The following is a 19,704-nucleotide window of genomic DNA, read 5'->3' as shown; positions in this document are numbered from 1 at the left end:
ATCACTTGAAGTGTTACAAACAATTCTGTGTCTTGCACTTATGCAAGCTGGCCATGTCTAAAGGCATAAGAAGTCTCAGAATCCAACTGATTTTATACCTGCTTTTTCCTGTTATTCCAGCTTGAAAGTACTCATGACTTCCTAAGGCCAAACTTTGATAATGAGCCACCCATAAATCAGACATCCACAAGAGTTTGTAAATGATGATAGAGATAATGTCTAAAACCAAATTTCTATAAGAAAACTTTTTTGTAAGTATAGGCACATGTAACCTAAACCGATATAATACTTCATTGTGAAACTCTTCAATCATTTTCTAATAGCTTACCAACTTATGAGGAACTGAAGCAACCTATACTCAAAACCTGCAGTATGTAAGTCACACAGCAAAGCACACTTTTAAAAAGGTACTGTGACCATTTCAAACAACCACGTAAAAACAGTCTGTAACATCACAGAGAGGGGCAATGCCTTGAGCTATTACAGTACAAAATAGTTTTACAATCCGTAGCAAGTTAGTGTTCACTGCATAGACTGATATTTGTTTCTATTTTTTCAGTATTGCATTCTTGACTATGAATGACCAAGTCAGATTGGGCAGTTTCATTCTCTAACCCACCAGCACTGGGTACACAATCGGTACTTCTGATGCACCACTTTAAGGGCTGTATTCAGAAGTATTACTGCATCAAAACAGTCATTACTGAAACTTCAAAATCGGACAAGCAAGATGTGGGTAATTTGTGACCTCTGAGAGCTAAAGTACACATCCATGTTCTTTGTTCCATGGACAGCCAGAAAAGGCCAAACTCTCTTTGATAACATGCTACTAAAAGACTACCGGCTTTTCAATGTCTAAAAAAACTTACCTTCCTTAGTGTGCACAGAAAGCTTTGTCTAATTAATTATTTGTAGCATTTCCTACAGGTTCCTACATCTCCTACAGGACTAGGGAATACTGGAGATAAAATACTGCTAGCAAAAGACAAAGGCAACTACTGCAGAAGCAAAGGCAGCTTTTTACAGGTAATCAGCATACACATGAAACAGGGAATCTCAGGGAAAAACATTCCCTTATCACTGCAATTGCATGTTTAGCAGTCTGAATAACATTAGATGAATTTCTGAACACAAAAGTTATCCCTTTCCACGAGTGAAATCTGGGCAGAAAGGTGATGAGGGATACACACAGGGAAAGCATTCCTATTTGATTTCAGTGGACATGAGAACAATCCCCAAGCACAATGTAGACGTACAAGCTGTAGACAAACCCACCTACAACATGGCATAGACATAAATAACAAAGGAAGTAACAAAACCTAACAGAAGTTTTCTAGGCTCTCGTTCCGAAACAGAAGCATTCAGTTGCAAACAATCACCACAGTAAGACCATGACTGATAAAGTAATCAAAATTAGCTCAGCTCCAAACAAATGGAATTTGAAATCCTTACACTACTTTAGGAACTGGGGGGAAGTTTTAAAGGAACTATACTGCATGCACAGAAAATTGAAGGCACAGTTGGAAGCAGGGGTGATTAAAGCAAGTCCATCCTCAACCAGCCACTGCTTGTTCCCGTGCCACTGTAACTTTTGAGACACTGCTGTGAACCAGACTGGGAACAGATCTGGGTAAACATAATCCTTCATGTCTTTCGTGGTAGTAACTAGAGGAAGAAATGGTGACCTGGTTATATTTAAACCACAAAAGCTCCCAGTTCTATTTACCATGCAGCCTCACAAACAGATGCACCGCCACAAGCAAGGAGGTGGTGTGTGGGCTGCCAAAACTACCCCACCACCACCACCAGATGCACTGGCCTGAGGCTGCAGCTGATCTGTACCATAATCAGTCTTCCTAATTTTCTAATCATGATAAAACAAGACAAAATTCCATTCATTTTAAAGACCAGCACCCTAGAAGCAACATGACATCTCCTTTACTCAGCACAAATGTTTATCTCTTCAACTAAGAGCACTCTTGAAATTCAGTCTGTTTCAGACTTAGCAAGCATCAGGCACAACACAAGTCAAAGGGACAGCATAACAAAGTCAACAGCTAAAGCTCTGCTTCAGTACATTTATAAATTTAAGGTCAACCTGGAGTTCACCATTACCTTGATACTGGGGTTGATTGTGACTACTGGGGACACCTCTTGTTTGGCTTACCTATTGACTTGCCTGGGAGAAGTGGAAATTCTGTAGTTTAAAGACTGAAATCACTGGAGACACTTTGCATGAAGAAAAAGAAAAACAGAGATTCCCAGCAGCATATGAGGGCTAACATCAACAACTGCCTTACCCCCAGTTTTGCCATATTTCATGAGAAGAGGAATGCAGGGAAGGAACAAACAAATTTTACAGGACAATAGTTCCTGACATAAATCAAATAGCAGGATTTTAAGATGTAGCAAAGCCCAGACAGACTCCCCTCCAAGGTAAGCTGGTGTAAAGAAGAAAGCATAGCATTCCAACAAAGGAGACCTGTATCCTGTTCCCAGCTCTTTCCCTGCTCAAGATAACAGCAAATACAAGTCTTCAGATTAGTTTCCCTTCAGTAAAATGGGGAATAATACTTTATATTGAAGTGTTGGAGACTACAGATGCCCTGCTATATTAGATGTATTATATGAGGATCACCGGTTCCTCCCACATTCCAAGCCTAAATAAGGCTATTTCACATGGAAAAGGACTTATGGGCAAACCTATCTGCCATAAAGACTCAAGGAAGGGGCCCAAGTACAAAGAAGGGCTAGTACTGGGGAAGGAATGTTGTTTTTGTGATGCTTAAACTCCACACAGAAGGAAACTTACCTTTACTATTAAATTAATAACATAATCCCATTATTGTGTTACACAGATTGACACTGTAGTTCTCTTCCTTTGTCAGTTAGATTTCTTGTTGTTATAACAGCAGCACCAACAAAACCTGTGGCTGGATCCCAAAACTACAGCTTTCAAGAAAATCAGTCTCAGAATGCCCATCACACAGAACAAGAAATTAACCCCAAGATGACTGTAACAGTCAACTGCAAAGTAAGGATTTACTGTGGAGTCCTCCACAACTCTTACCTCAAGCATAGGGCGGGCACTGTCATGGATGGAAAGAATGTGCGTAATGTTATTCTTACTCAATTGCTCTACATCTCGGGCATCTGTGATAGAGGGAAAAAAGGAAGACAATTTTTTTTAATTTCTTGAAATAGCATTTCCATTGTTCACATTGAAAAGTCGCTTATCATTGACACATTTCTTTTTGAAGCTCATAAAGTCAGGCAAAACCCCAGATGCAGCTGTTCTAGAACACCGTCATCAGAGCGGGTAACGGGAAGACACACTTCTAACTCCAAAACAAATTATATACTATATAAAGACCAAGCTTAAGTGACTCAGGAATGTGTTCTCAAGTCAGAAGTTTCATGTATTTGCATCTGAAATAGAAGTCTGTGCATGCCTGTGTGCAGGTGATGGCCAAATGAACATGCACTCAGAGCTGTACAAGAAATATCTGACCTCTCTACCCACAAATCCCCCTTCAGGGGATACATTTTCACTTGGGAAACAGATTTGTGATTTCCAGGTCTGAGAAGGGAAGCCAACCATATAACTTGAATGAGCTCTCAACAGACAAGCCAAGACAACAACAAGATTCTTACATTCTGTGAACCAGTAGAGGAAAAGGTGCATTTAGCCAATACGTATAAAAATTTTAAGTCTAAAGAGAGACAGGTTATAAAGATATCAAATGTAGGAAAAAGCAAAATGCTACAGCAAGGAAGCGCAGTTGTGAAAAGGTAGTTCCTAGACCTGTAACCAAGGGGTTTCAGACATTCAAAACTGGAAAGATAACTGGGGCGACTGAAAATCTCATGCTAGATATGGCAAAACCATAGGCTTGATTCTATGAGGAAAAAAAGGTAAAATAGATCATCTGTCTTCAGTGAGCAACTTTCCCCATACTAAAATATCAGCGTGTCAGAAAATGACCTGAAAGAACCACCAATACAGGTAAAAGTTAGTTTGTGTCCATTTACTTTTGACCTTTTTGCTTGAGAATGGCACAGCACACCATGGTAGAGAATGGTACAGCAGTGGTTTTGTGATGTGAACACCTGCCTTTGAAATCTGCCCATACAATCTGTTCACATTAGCCTGGTTGCACACAGAAAAAAGAGCACTGACCACAAAGGTTTCAAACCGGCTCTCTCTAGGTACAAAAATAACAATAGCATCACCTGTACGTTCTTTATGTACGTGCACGAGTTCAATTAGCATCTCTTGTGTCGTCTTATCCACCTACTATAAAGTTTCAATGCCTTTTCTGCATCACAAAGAGAAGCTGGACATTTAATTATACTGCCCCATAGACAAGATACAAGTGAGCACAGTAACAAGGAATAAAATTTGAACCTAATCCAATTATGAAAGCTTCTCTACAGCTAATAAAATGAAGAAAAGAGTCAAATCTGCAAGGATTTTACTCACTACTGCTCAAGCCTGCATGATCAACACAGATGCCTAATCCTTCAGGAGAGAACTAACACAAATTCTGCCTGAAACAGAATTAAAGCCTAGCTTCACAGAACAAATAAAATTTCCTAAAAATCTCAGAGCAAACATTTCAAAGAAGAAATGCTAATGCTTGCCAGGCGAAGTCTTCTAATCCACCTGACCCTCAGATTTTTTTCACAGTTTGTAGGACAGTCTCAATTCCTTAGGGAATACCTAAGCAGACAAGGATTTGGAAGCCCAGAAACCAGTCTAAGTGTCCCTAAAAATCACTGGTTTCTATCTTACAAAGATTAAGGGCAGACTTCAGAGCCTGCTGGCTGGAACTCATGGTGTCAATGTACAGCTAGCACAATGAGACCTCAATCTCTAATTATCAGTATGACCTACATGGGAAGAAATGCCTTGCCACACAAGGCGAACTGCTTTAAAAGAAGATATGATCCAAATTAAATGCTGACTGCTTTGAACCAGTATGAAAGGCCTAATGGACACAGTACAACTCAAAAAGACTGAAGTACCTTAGTTCTTCTTAGCCTACTGAGACTTAGGCTAAAGGAATTTCAGCAAATCAAAACTATAATTTCAGATATTCCTAGAAACAAGCTGGAAATGGCCATCCCAGACCTATGTCACAGGGTAACCAGCAAGTCCTTAATATATTTGAGAAATAACCATTCAAATCAATAAAGCAGAGGAGAAAAAGCTTCCCAGCTACTATCTGGATGTAAACTTCTAACAGTTTACAAACGGGAAATTCCCCTGGTTCCCCAGCACCTGCCTTAAGTCTCTACAGATACTACAGATAAAGCTATTTAAACACCAGTACAAATAAGATATCCTGTCATTCACAGTCTCATACCATAAATAACAAAAAAAAAAATTAGAGGTTATGTAAAGAACCACCAAAAACCAAAAGAACCACCATCACCACAGCAATTCTAACTTCTTTGCCGAAGCACAGGGCTGTATAAGCACATGCAGGCTCACGTTTTGAAATCACAGCATGAAACACCTCATTTTCAAATGTTAAGATTAAACCTACCTATCAGAGCCCCTCCTGTGCATCCGCTAAAGAGTGTCTCAAATGTGGTATTATTCTTCACAACAGGTTACCTAACATTCTGTTTCATACAGAAAAATGCTTCTCAGTTGATGCAGATGCAGACTTTTGAGTAAAGCCTTTGGGAAACTCCTCACACAAAATGACACAACTCACACGGGGGAAGTCTTCCTCTCTCCCTCCTACATTTAGCCTATTTTCCCTCAGTTTCATACTATGACTCCAAGCTTAACCTCTACTCATGCAGAGAGCTGCAAACACTTAACTGCAAAAGCAATGCCAAAGTCACCAAAACCAGGGACCGGGGCCTGTCAGAATTTGTTTCCCTGAAGCACTGGGAAGCCTTACTTCGTGGTTGGGGAGCAAATCACCTAGTGCAGCGTGCTTTCATCCCCCATCAGCAAAAGGGAGACAACACAGCTCCAACCACTCCAGTTAAGACACATCAGTGACTGAACGACTCCAATTCTACAGTGGTCAAGTCTCAAATGTACCTACAACCATTCTCTCTTACTTCAGTATTTTAGTGCCTCCATAGAAATGCAAGGTGAGGGATAACGACTTCCTCTCAGACAAGGCAAGTCAGCCCAGTATGTACAATAGTACTACGTCTCAATTTGCAGATGTATAGAGACCACAATTTCATCATCACCAGATCTTTATTTTTTTATTATATAAAGCAAAATTTTGTCTACAGTTTATTTTCTACTTTGGAGAGAGCTAGACAGAGAGACAGCCACCTAAAGAAGAACCTCCTCTGCAGTGGTTCAGAGCACTAAGAGCTACTACTGAGAATGCCTTCCCATCAGGAGAGTTTTGTTCCTAAATCCAGTTATGTGCAATTACAGAGACACACATACAAACTGCGCACATGAACAAAAACTCCACATCTCCCATCTCCACTTCATATACATATTTTGTCCCATCTTCTAAAAAGGACCTTTTTGGGGAACAAGAAAAAGGGGGAAAAGAGGTCAGTACTCTGTTTAATGGAGTACCAATAAATTGTCTTCCTTCAAAAGGTGAACCTGGAAAAGGGAATGGTATCTCCATCCTCTCCTGTTTTCAGTACCTGATATAAAGCCTTAGGAAATGGAACTTAAAAAAAATACTAAGCAGATGAGAACAGGAATTAGCTGACTCTAGAAACACAGCAGAACTACTTGGCGGGCATTGCCTTTTTATACACTTAGTAATGGGAAGGGCAGAAACTTTCCCAAGACTATCCAGATCATCCACAGCAACACTGGACTCTTTGGGGGAAATTAAACCTCATATTGTGGCTTTGCCCTTCAGATTAAAAAGCCCCCAAATATTCCATGGGAAAAACCTTGAATGATTACACACAAGGAAGAACACAAACTCTTGAACATTCAAGGTACTAACATGTTTGAGTCTAGTTTTTGCTACTGCCACACCTCTTGGTTTGGAAGCAAACTGAGCACCCATTAAGAATCTCTTATCAGAAGAAACAGATTTTTTTTTTTTCAGATGTGCGAGAAACAGGCTGTCCTGTCAATCCCTTAAGGAACAAAGCAACCATTTTTGTTGTGAGCACAGGTGACTTTCAAGGGACATCAAGTTTCCAAAGCAGAAGACAAGTGGACACGCAGTCCCACAATAAATACTTCGTCTTTTGAGAGGACGGCATTTCATCTGCAAGGTAAAAATGAAACAAACCAAATTTTCTCCAAAACCAAAGGCAGGAAGAAGAGTTAACTTCCTCTTTCTTTTCCCTCACTTTTCTCTCTTAGCCCCCTACTCTCCCAATTGCAAAGAAGTAACTCCTCCTTCACTTTCACAGAATTCCAAGAGCTCTGTTTCCTTCTGGGCTTTCAGATCAGACCCAGTCTTGGTATTTTATATGGACATCCATGGTTCTTCTTGAATTTTTCTGCCCTCTAGCTGTGCAATCTCAAATACACCCTCTCAGGAGCATACCACAATTTTCATGTGCTATTGGTGAGCTGAATTATGCTTATAGAGCCTGTAAGATAAAAAGCACTAGAACACATGCCAAGATCTGTGCTTATTCAGGAAAGTTTTTCAGAGACATACTCAAGCCCTGTGGACTTAGGGGGATTTCAGGAGATACTTCAGTGCTTTCCATAATCAGCACTACATATAACTTTCTACCCTAAAGACCCTTAAGGTGGTTACTAAAGCCCCTCTCAGTCTATGTGCTTAGAGGTTTGCGCAGCACCAAATGAAACAGAAGCAGCAAGCTCAGCTCCCATTTCTGCCACAGGTTCATTTCAGAAGCTGTTCCTGGGCCTCAGTTTATCTCCCAGTCAAATGCAGAATTTGCACTGCTCTGCCATAGACTGTTTTTAAGTTTATTAGGCCTAAAAGTAGAAATATAGCTGAATGGTGAATAATAATTCCCCAATCAGAACAACTGCTGAATGCCTTCTCCAGACAATGGCCCTCCAGAATTAGTGTTTAACATCTCAAACATCCCACTTTCACTCAGCAGAAAGGCACCCATCTGGAAGAATTGTGCCTTTTCCCAGTCTGCCAGTGTTCCCAGAGGTCTCCCATGCAGTAATGAGACAGAAGCGTGAATAGGATGGTACTTTGATATAGCTCTGGAAACTGTGCATGCCCAGAGGCTCCCTGAGGAGCCACTGGGGAAAGGCTATCCTCCAGAGGGCAGATCAGAGCGATTTACAGCCATTCCCCTGACTCAGCTTCAGGAGAAGCTCGCTCCTCTCCACCCCTGCTCAGGGGCTCTGACAGTGCCACGAATTCAGCCCTGTGTCCAGGCACGATGCACAACACCTGGGATTCAGTGTTTCCTCCTCTTACAGACAAGATGCAACTTTATTCAACTCAAGCTATTGGTCTTAAACTGAAGAAAAATGCATTACAGGAAATAATTGTGTAAACCCCTCTCTTTACAAGTAGCTAGTCATTTCAGCTGCCCAAATCAGGATACTCTGACCAATCCCAACTGCACATGCTGCCATGTATTTCTCAGTCAGTGATCCCCTTCGTGGCAGCCTCAACGCTCATTAGTCACTTTTTTAAAAAGTGCCACAAACCAGAACACGCCCCAAGAACACGGGGATCAAACTCCTCCAGAAAAATACATTGGTAATTAACCAACAACCTGTTCCTAAATGGGGTGACTTCACTGCACAGAGAGCTTGTTGCAACTGCTCCTAAGCAGTGAGGCAAGGGGGTGTTGAGGGACAAGGGATGCAGAAAAGGCTAAGAATTTTAAAAATATGCTCTTGTATTAGTGAAGTACTGCAACACCTATCTTTTCTCTTCCTCTCCAGGTATGGTAGCTTATCTGAGATTATAACAGGTACTCATGATGGTAGAACACAGTCATTAAACGCAATATGAGCAAAGGTCATAGCAGTAAATAAACGGACATTTTGTTTGTGGTTTTAATTAATTTTAAAAACAGACTCCAGAACACAAACACTGGGGTTAAAGTCAACTCGTCTTTACTCTCTTTTATGGAGGTAGGCAGAAGCATTACACCCTCTGCTTTTTTTTCAGCGAGGTTCCCAGAAACACTGCCCACTCACAGCACCTCCACCTCCACGCCTCTGCTCTCCGTGCAGGCGTGACCTGCCTTGCCATTCCCGAGCCACTCCCAAGGCACGCGGAAAGCACTCAGGGCAGCACAAGTGAGAGGGCCACAGGCCTGCATGGGCAGAGATGCTGACTCACTCCACAACTTTGGCCAACTCCCTTCCACTGAAAACAGAACTGCACCAGCAAACAGATGCTCCGGCTGAGTTTCGCTCCCCTGGGCGGACTGGCAAGGGCTTACCAGCGGGATGGCCACGGTGAGAGGGACAGACTGGGAGCCATGTTACCAGCACCCATTCTGCCCACCTTGCCAGACTACCTGAAACCAAAAGGACCCCACTATCCAACATCCTCCCAATTCCACCCCTCGCCTCAATTATTTTGGGAACAGAAAAGAAAAAGAGGAAGCAACATGGCAGTGACCAAGTCAGTTAATTTTGTCATCAGACCATGCAGTGGTCCACCCAAAGGGCTTTCAAAACTACCCTCTTGGCCTTATTTTCCTTTTTTCCTACTTTTTTCATTTTTCTCCTTCCATTATCAGCATGAAATCATCTCCATCCTCTCATTTTCCTTACTATGGCATGATTAACTCCCTGACACAGTAGCCATTGTGCTTGTGTTTGTGATGTGGCAAAAGGCAGCTTCTAACTTCACATGTACCTCCGGGCTGCATTCCAAAGTGATCAGCTCCACATCCCAAGGGCCAGCAAGCACTGGATCCACAGTACGGGTCATCAGATCCAGAGGCAGGTAAATCAGGCAAAAAACACTGAACTTGTGGGTTTTGGGATGGGGAGGCAAGGAAGGAAGGGTGGGCATGAGGCAGAGAGAAGGTACAGCACCATCTAAATCCAATGTAGATGTTGCCAGTCTTAACAGACTGGATGTGGTATCAGACAGCCCAGGAAGGACAGGATATCTCAGGAGCCTCTGTGAGCCCTGCTTTGCTGTTTAACCCAAGCATAGGAAACATAGGGTCTACATCCATCAAAACAACTGTACATGCACAACTGGTTTACTTCTGAGTAGGGAGAGTCAGCCAGAACTGCAGCTAACAGAGTGCTTTGAGAACAGGCCATTTATTTGGATGTCTACGCAAAGTTTCCTGTGTTTTCTAAATGTGTCTGTTTTTCTGTACGCAAAAAATAAACCCCATGCATAAAGGAAAAAAATCCATAGAAACTTACATCTGCAGCAGAGACGGTGTGAGTATCAGTGGTCAGGCTGCAACCAGCAGACCTATCAGTCTCACAAGCACTGATAACAGAACTCTTCAGAAGTTGTTATAAATAACCAAAATAATGAAAGCAATGAGCGGGAAGCATAGTAAGCCTTTACTTATAAGGAGGGCTTGCAATAAGCCTTATGAAGAATCTGCCTGGCTCACAGGGTTGCCTGCCAAGCACGGGAATTGTTTAAGGCAGGCCAACGTTTAAGAATTCCAGCTGAAGCATGCTCCAAGGAGATGGTATTCATTTCACTTTTCTCAAAGTACTTGCAGCGCAGCACAGCACGCAGACGAGAGAGAAAACAAGTTCTTCTTTAAGTGCTACCAGGTGAATCCAAACATGAAGCAAGATGGGGTTAAAAAGCTACAGAGATGCCAGAGAATTCTGAGTGCCTGCAAAACCACACCTTAAGATCCCGGCTAAGCAATCCTAGAGATAATGATAAAACTAATCTTACCTTTAAAGTTGCCAATGAACAAGCCAGGCAGAATCTGTGAGAAAGAAATATAGTATCAAATATAGATATCTTGTGGTAAGACAATTTGACAAAGTTCAATTTGCATACAGGATGGAACATACTACTTTAGCGGACTATTGTCAAATGCAATCTAAAACATGCTGACAGCATTTCATGCCTCTTTGCAACCTTCTCAAACCAGACAGCTCTAGGCATGCTGAGCTTTGACAGTATTCCTTGGCAGACGGCAGTTGTTAATCGTGGGGACTCTAACTTAATGGAAGCTCTCCAAGGACAGCAAATATGGGTTACAAATTATGAAGCGGGCCTTGCAACACAGCCCTCCCCTGCCCCCCGCAGCAGGGTAAGAGTTACCCTCATGGAACTCATGATGAAACTTCACACAGCTAAGGTGATTTGCCTAACGTTGCTGAGGAAGATGGACAAAGCACTGCAAAATTACATCCTTCGAGGCTTTTGAAGTGCAAAGCCATGCAAGTCAGGGCTGCAGCACTGTGGGGCTCTTAGAGGAAATCACTGCAAACAGCCACTTGTGTGTTCACGTAGAAAGGAACTGCTGAAAGTCCGTGAATGCATGTTTCTCTCCCAGATCTACCCACTCACCCCACACTCCCAGATGCCCGCAACGGGTCTCAGTTACAGGACATGCTTTAATTGGGGAGTTTCAAGGTCTGCCCAAGGCCAGCACGTGCATGCACAGACACAGAGGCAGGTGACACTGTAGTGCTACCCCTCCCACCCTCTCATAACCCTCCCAACTTGGGAACAGCAGTAAGGACATTAAAAAAAACCCAGGCACACCAAACACACATTTTCTGGCCAAGATTTTTGTTCTCTGCCACCTGAAGTCTCTGGCCCACAGCCTTTGAGGAGATCAGAACTGTGGTGGTGAAACCATACGATCCATTTTTCTTCAGTCCATGCTAAGCATACCACCAATACAGATATGTCAGCACTGACTTCCTGTAGCCTTAGCAACACCCCAGTGTCACCACAACAGCAGCAACAGCCTCTCAGGCACAGCTATTTAAAGGGAAAACTCCACCCATTTAGCTCAATCGGGCAGCCGCGAAGTTCCGAAAGTCATGAAGGACTTTGCATCAGGGATTATTGCCACAGCCTGCGTTTCATTGCAGCCCTCCTGCTGATAGGCGACCCAGCTCACCATGCACAGGTTATCAGGGCCAGCAGAAGAGACTGTAAAATAGCTTCTGACCTGCCCTAACTTCAGGGCTTTCCTCCGATAAAAGCGTCCTGTTTGCTGTGATTTATGAGCCTTGCAGGAAACAGAAAGGCTGCAGCACCGCTTGCACTCCTTACAGCTTTGGTTTGTGCAAACATTCCTCCCTTTAGGCTTTGCTGGGCAATCACTCTCTGCCTGCTGTGTCACACCGGCTCTAAACACAGGGCTCAACTCTTCCCCCCCAGTATTGAAAGATGCCTTCTCCAGGACCCTTGCTGTATCTTGCTGCTTGTAGACCCCTGCTTGCAAATTAAGGGCTGATTACAGCACTGGCTCATCAAGAAAACAGTTCTTTAGTCTTGTACAAACAGGCACCTGTACATTTTGCAAAGATAAACTCGGACAGCTTTCACCCTTTTCCTTTTCCTTTCCTCTTCATCTGTACAAATTCAACATTCTTACAAAGACAGCAAAATCCCCAGGACAGTTTTCAATGCCAGGGTATCATGTAGGAAAAAGAACCTTTACAACATCCTGCTGTCCCCTTACATGTGTACAAGACTCATGGTTTCAAGTGACAATTCAATATTTCAAGCATTCTTGATGACACTGCTAGAAGTGCAGCTCTAATGCTGCATCCCAGGCTAGGAAAAAGCAGCCTGTAGCTGTTATAGAGAAGGACAGTACTCAAGAGTCATTGACAAAGAAGCCAAATTCTGCAAACAAAATCATGTTCTAAAGCAAAAGGGACTCAAGTTATGAATGAATTTTGCCAATGAGATCACCCCAGTGAGCTCCTTCAACTTAAGAGTAGAAAATAAAAAAAAAAAAAAAAAAAAGAAAAAAGTCTTTCTGATGTTTTAAAATAGCTGTCTGGTATTTCCTATCTGCAGCACAAATCTTCTATCACACCACCACTGCTGCAGACTATAGCATTTTAGACTCCAGGACATTATTTCTGCATCAGATGTGCGTTCTCAAGAGAGAATAAAAGCTTAATTTCCAGTCACAGTCATTAAGCTTTGACATTAGAAACTAAAGATACTGAGAAACACGGGGGGGTTGCAGAAATGAGGTTTTTTATTGGCAAAGGAGGAAAAATCCAGAAGTCTGCATTTGTGCATCATGATGCAATGCTGTATGCTCGATAGGTAATTAGGACACTGTGCAACCAAGGACAGATGTTACCCTTGTTGTACTAGTCATTCTAGAAGCAAGAAACATTACTATGGGTGAAAGCTACCTGGAAAGAAGTGAATCTTCATGTCATGCTGACTAATACTTCAGCACTCGACTATGGCTGGGAACTTTCAGCTGTGTCATCTCACACTGCCTTCAGCAACTGCAACTCCAGGCCGTGCAAAATGAAGGCTGATGGCTGCTAGGGGCGTGTGAGAGAGAAGGGGTGGGAGTCAGAAGAGTAGAAAAATAAGGTGGTTGTTTTTGTGAACTTCTCAACCACCACTTTATGAATAAAAACAGTAGCCTCTTTTTACGATCCGAAACATTGAGAAAATGACCACAGAGTAAGTAACCGATGTAGAAGAATGCACGACCATGGAAAAAGGACACCAACGCCTGTCTTCGTTTGTACCTCACATGAGAGCAGCTCATGTTCTCCATCCTGCACAAAGACAGAGCCTTGGAACAGACAATAGTTGCTAATGCTTCTGTCAGTCCTCTCTGACAAAACACCTCTCTGGAAAATGGCTTAAAGGGCTACTTTGCTGCTGTTTCCTATATAGACAAATGCTTATAATAAAGCATCTAACTCCTTGCCCAACACTGCTTCTAGATGTGTTAGTACTGATGGGCACTCTGGAGAAGTTCATGGGGCTTTCTCAGAGATGGCCAGGCACTCTAAAAGGAGAAGACAAGCCTACCTTTGTCCAGTAGTACAGGAGAGGGGCCCACATCAGGGAGGGGGATTTGCTGCTGACATGAACTGGCACAGCTTCTCTGACTTCCATAAAATTGGCTACTTCAGCTGTAACTAGCCACAGTGGTTTAAATTTCTTATGAGTCCACTCCTACAACAAACAGGGCTTATCTGCCCTTCTTGTAGAGATAACTCAAACCTTCTGAAGAGTTTACATGAATAACTGTCAGTTAACTTTAACAGCACTGAACAACAACTAAACCCCAGACAGAGCTCTTCACCGAGATCCTGTTCACAGATAGTCAGATCTTGTCACCATCTCAGCCACTAGACTTCAGCTCTTGGAAAACATCTTTGTGCATTTCAACCACAGACTTCAACCTGAACTTTGAATACAAGCCAGAGTTAGACATTAAGCATGAAGACAAATCAGACCACCCAAACAATTTCCTAAGTCAGATCCCATTACTCTGTAAAATATACATCTTAAAAATATAAGGAAAAAAGGTAAAGTACTGAAAATTAATACTAGCCAGGTCAATGCACATTCACAAGCCGATTCTCCCTCTCTGAACAGAATAAGAAAGGTATATATGAATAAATGCTTTCAGTTTAATTTGGGAAATATCAGAAGGCTTGGACGGGATTTAGGAAAAAAACTAGACTGGGCTAATTTTACAGAGAAAAATAGCAATAAAAGACAAACCCCACCTAAAAAGAACGCCAGGCCTCCAGCCCTTATCACTCTAATGGCCACATAAAGTCATGTGCAATTGCTATTTGCTATGAAATACATCAGTATCATGGGACAGAAAAATAAGGAGGGAACCGTGCCTTTGAGAAAGGATCAGCATCCAGAGGCTGTAGCAGTCCCTAGAGCTCTTTCTTACCACACCCATTACAGGTCATCATTAATCCTCTTCCCTTGGCGTCAGTACAAAGGGATTCCTTAAACAAAGTAATCCACCATCAAATAAGCTGATTATTTTCTCCTACCATCTATATACAGCTCTACCACAAAAAACACACTTCAGCTGGAAACTAAGGAAATTTGTATTCACTGACTACACTAAGACAAGCAAATACCCCCTACATCTGCACTGAGGGCTCCATGCTTCCCCTTGCCCCTCCAGCTTTACCGACTCAAGATCAGAAGGAAGAGATGATCCAGGGGCACATTCTCAAGGTGGCAAGTACCAGACCAACATGTGGGACCCCTACAAAAATAAACCCTGATGGCCAATACCCAGCATGGTTGTAACCTCCTTAAAAGATCCAGCCCTTCCCAAAATGCTGAACTTCTCAACCTCTTGGATACAGCCATAAGAAAGGGGAGAAAAATCCAAGTAGTTTTATGCTTGTCCTGAAAGCTCCAGTTGGTACATGTCAGGGCAACATTTAACAGAATTAAAATGACCAAATTGACCAATCACAGATTGCCAGTTCCTACCCACATACTATCACAGTAAAATGTAATGCAGCTTCAAAGGGCTGCGAGTTGTCCTGTTGGTTTTATTTTTTTCTCTCCCCACATTGCAACTTAAGCATCTGATATTGTGTCCCTCTAAATGTTCTGATAATTTCAAAAATTCCAAGAAAAATACTACAAATATACCAGAAGCCTAAAAGGAGTCTTTCTTAGCTGTATTTCTTCCTAACTGGCCATTTCTAGAAGGCTAATATCAATGGGTGGCGAATATCACAGCAATATCCCCAGACTTTGAAAGCAGAAACTGAGAAAAGGACCAAGGGAGGTTCTACTTCCTATGCACTAACTCAATTCCTCAGCAGCCAGATCTTTTCCCTGCCGAAGGTTTCTATTTCAGTGTCTCTACCTATAGGATGAAAAGGCTTCCCCTTCCAGGTGGCACACTAAGCACTCTGGATGTTCATCAATCTGAATCCCAGGGCCAGGATGTCAGACTGGGACAACATGTGAGCAGCTATTTCTAGCTCTTCTCCTCCGCTTTGTCAGAGGCCACGCACACAGCAAAGCTATTCCCAAAGCACTCAAAGCAGGATGTAAGACAGAGGAGATGACTCAACTTCTGTTCCTCATAGTAAGCTATATATAAAAGGCTAGTTACCACCACACTTTCAAACCTGGGTTTTAAACAGGGGTGAAGATACTGAGAAAAATCACAGTTGTCCCTTGATAACCACCATGACATACCAGGGGAATCGGTGCGTACAATAAGCCCCCTACTGCCAAAAGGCCAACACCCTTTGCAAAATAGATCCATCTTCCTTCCTCACTGCGATCTCCACTGGGGCCGAGCGCTTTCCTGTCCCACCGGCACCGGGCCCAGCCCTCCAGCGACAGCCCGCGTCCAGAGGCTGCTCCGTGCCCTGGGAGCGGAGCGGACTTTGGCCAAGTGACACGATTCAATGCCGCGCTCGCTGACAGCCCCATGCCCCGGGTCCTGCCGCAGATCCGGGGATGCCGGCTCTCTCCCACGGCAGCCCCCAGGGCTGGGGGACAGAGCGAGCACTGAAGCCGGGGGCCGGGGGCACGGCGGTCCTCGCCGCCCGTCGGGAACTCGCTTTGCCCGGGAAGGGGAAGCCCGGACGCGCATCACCGAAACCAGGGACCCCCTCTCGCCCGCCCGCCCGCGCTGCGGCTGGGGAGGAGGAGGCGACGCGTCCCAGGGGAGCGGCGCGGCCGCGGTCTCCGTCCCTCCGCCCTCGCCCCGAGGTGGGGGACCCCCAAAACCGAAGGGGAAAGCCCTCTTGCCCTGGCCTTTGTTCCTGGAGCGGGTGCCCACGGCGCAGGGGCGAGACAAAGGCGGGGGCGCCGCGGCATCCCGCCCGCCCCGAGGCGGGGAGGGACCGCCACCCCCGGCTCCGCCGCGCTGGCCCGCGCACATGCACTCGCGCACGGCGACAACAACGAGCGGCGTTACCTTGTTCATCCCATTCCCCATGGCTTAAGCGACCCGCACGCCAGCACCGCGGGAGAAGCCGTCGGCCGCTGCTGCCTGCGGCGGGTCGGCGTACATGGGATAGTGCTTGCCGAGGGGGAACTGGGGACGGGCTAATTGCTAATTAAGGGCGGCCGCTGCTCGCCGCTGTCGGACAGGGCGAGGCGCATCCCTCTCGCCCTGGCCGGGGCCGTCTCCCTCCTGGATGCCGGGCGGCTGGGGGCGGGTTTCCGCTCGGCCGCCCTCGGGAGCGGCGAGAGCCGCGGGGCCGCGCTGCCAGGAACCACCTCCCGCCGCCGCCCACGCGCGGTGCGGCCCCGCCGGCCGCCCTGGGGCTTGTAGTCCGCGCCGCCGCGCCGCGCCGCCGCCGCGCGCCCCAGAGAACTACGCGTCCCAGCGGACCCCCGCGCCGCAGACCTGCCCCACCTGCCGCGGCGCCGGCGCCCGGCGGGCGTTCCGGCGAGGATGAATAAGCGCCGGCCGCGGTGGCGGCGGAGGGGTGGCGGGAGCGGCTCTGGTTTGTGTGTGTCGCTCCCCGGCACGGGCCGCACGCCGCCGGTGTGCCCAGGGAGCGCAGGGCTGCGGGCGTGCGGTGCGGGAGCGGGCAGGTGCTGCCCACCCGCCTCTGCCATCCCGAACCCGTTTGGTTTCGGCCTCGAAAGGACTCTGGCAGGAGGCACCAGGCCTTGGGCGCCGGGGCTGCTGCCACAGCCTCCCGCTCCCAGCCCGTGCCGCTCCGGTGTGGCGGTGGCCACGCGTGAAGCTGGGGCTGCGCGCCGAGCAGAGCCTCGCCCAGCCGCCTGTGCCCTCTTACGGCACCTGCGGTGGTTCCTGCTCCGTCATCCCAACCGCGCTGCGGGCAAGCTGCGATCACAGGTAGACAAAGGACATTCATGTCCTTAACTCAAACAGACAGGCACACAGGAGAGAGCAAATAGTTTGAAGCAAACATCGCAAGATCGTAGTTATTGAGATGGGAAGACCCCTCTGGAGGCTGTCTGGTCCAACCATCTTCCTCAGGCAGGGAAAGATGCTTATTGCTGAGCCTTAGCAGGCGTGGCTTCAAAACCATGCTCACTACTTCCACCCTCATGCTTTGCTACCTAATCCACAGTTAAGCATGACATGATAGAGCTGCATTCCTCTAACCATGGGGATGTTTTTTTCGAGGTGTGGTGGTGTGGATCTGGTGGTTAGTGAGGGAAATTCTCTCCCAAGAGTTAATTTGATAGGGGATAGACACAGTTCGAATATGCAGGGACAGGATACTACTGCATAAGGTCTCCCATTAACCAGTGGAGTACCACTGCCTAAAAAACCTGAAATCTTTAGTGGCTCAAATGCAAAACAAAGGATGCTGCTGTGTGGCCACCATCAGATTCCCTGTGTGTTTATACATGCATCAGTGTAAAAAGTGAAGATGTCATTTTTTGGGCACACTTTGTGGAACTAGGCAGGTCAGGGGCATCTGCAGTCCAGCACAGGCAGTGAAAGGGTGAAAGATGGAGAGCATGGTAAAGCCAACAGGCAGCAAGGCCAGGTATGAAATAATAGATTGATGAACTCTGGAAACCTAGATTAGTGATGGGGGACTCTTACCTAGTGGCAGTGGTTGCCAGTAAAAGCAAACTCCAAGGGAACAATTTCACAACCTCCAGTTGCAGTCAGTTTGGCAAACAGTGTTGCCAAAGAGGCAGTCACTCGTCCTCATATTACCCTTGACAGCACCTCTGTTCCCCTTTCCTTAGGCAACCCTTGACACCTGTCTGACCCAAGACCGAACTAATTCAGAGAACAAACCCTGTAGAAAGCTGGGGAGTCACAAACCCACTCCCGTGGGGTCAGATCAGTGCACACAGAGACAGGGATCAGGACCAGCCTGATCAAGATCTGGTGCTGTTCCCACAGAAGCCAGTGACACGCCTGAAAGCCAACAGAAGTTAAGCCATCAGTTTAACTACGTAAAAAGATGGAAAACCATTCTTGAACCTCTCCCTCCCTGAGGCTCAACAGAATTTGGGGGTGTATCATATCATCATCAGCCTCAAAAACATCAGAGCAGTCTCTCTGTAAGGCCAGGAAGAAGAGCCACCAGATTTAATGTACTGCCCTTCTCCCTGCCTACTGCTGAAAAGCATAGCAGTGAGCTTTATCTCAGATACTGGCTTTAATATTTCATTAGCAATGCTCTCCAGAATGTAATTTACTTTATTCTCATTCCACGCAAAATGAATGAGGTCCAAACAGTATGAATCACAGCTTGCCATAATAACTACTAAACACATATCCCCAAAGTGAAAGTTGTCAGAAACTCTGGCAAGAAGGATAAAAAGTAAATAACATCCATAATAACTGCAGGGATCTGTGTTGTGCTCAGAGGTCCAGTACAACTGGAAGGCCTTGTGGTCAATTTGCTGGAAGCCTGAGCTCATCAATTTACTTCCTCATAACTCAGTTCCTTTATCTGAAAAACATAAATAACAATATTTCTTTTTTCAAAGAGCCTTGGAAAAGTACTGTGCATGGGCAGTTCATGTGAAATTATTACATTAAGCAAGACAGATGGAATACAAGTATATCTAACTTAGTATCTATTTTTCTGAATAGGAAGTGTTAAACATCCTCATTCTTCTGAATTGGAAGTGTGATCCTCTGTTTTAATTTCAAGTTTTGTGGCTCTCTTCAGGATGCCTACTTCAGCCTGCAGTGTCTTCTGATATTAAACTTTTATTGCATTCATACAACATTTTACAGTGAAAGAGCAAAAACTGGAGTGGAAGAAGATAACATACGAAGATTAAAAAGCAGTGAGAGGAAATCCACTTCTCTCTTAAACATTTACCCTTGTGTATGATATACCCTTTGCCTCTCCACAGATCTACAAGGGGAATT

General features: G+C 45.1%; 1 protein-coding gene across 2 annotated transcripts in view; it reads right to left on the bottom strand.

Annotated features, from left to right (window-relative positions):
* DUSP22 (dual specificity phosphatase 22) overlaps window positions 1-17,092 on the bottom strand; it is a 43,496-nt gene extending 26,404 nt beyond the window's left edge. The window contains exons 1-3 of one of the 2 annotated variants that reach the window (XM_039549074.1): window positions 16,795-17,092; window positions 10,809-10,842; window positions 3,071-3,153 (exon numbers count right to left, since the gene is read on the bottom strand). In XM_039549074.1, the coding sequence (XP_039405008.1) occupies window positions 3,071-3,153; window positions 10,809-10,842; window positions 16,795-16,815 (138 nt within the window). In that variant the 5' untranslated portion in view covers window positions 16,816-17,092. Of the gene's footprint in view, window positions 1-3,070; window positions 3,154-10,808; window positions 10,843-16,064; window positions 16,463-16,794 lie in introns of those variants that run through there. The other variant, XM_010411268.4, reaches the window with a different exon arrangement.
* Window positions 17,093-19,704: the final 2,612 nt, after the last annotated feature.

Source organism: Corvus cornix, chromosome 2 (assembly GCF_000738735.6).
Source record: "Corvus cornix cornix isolate S_Up_H32 chromosome 2, ASM73873v5, whole genome shotgun sequence".
Classification (NCBI taxonomy): domain Eukaryota; kingdom Metazoa; phylum Chordata; class Aves; order Passeriformes; family Corvidae; genus Corvus; species Corvus cornix.
This window is presented reverse-complemented; position numbering and strand designations above follow the sequence as displayed.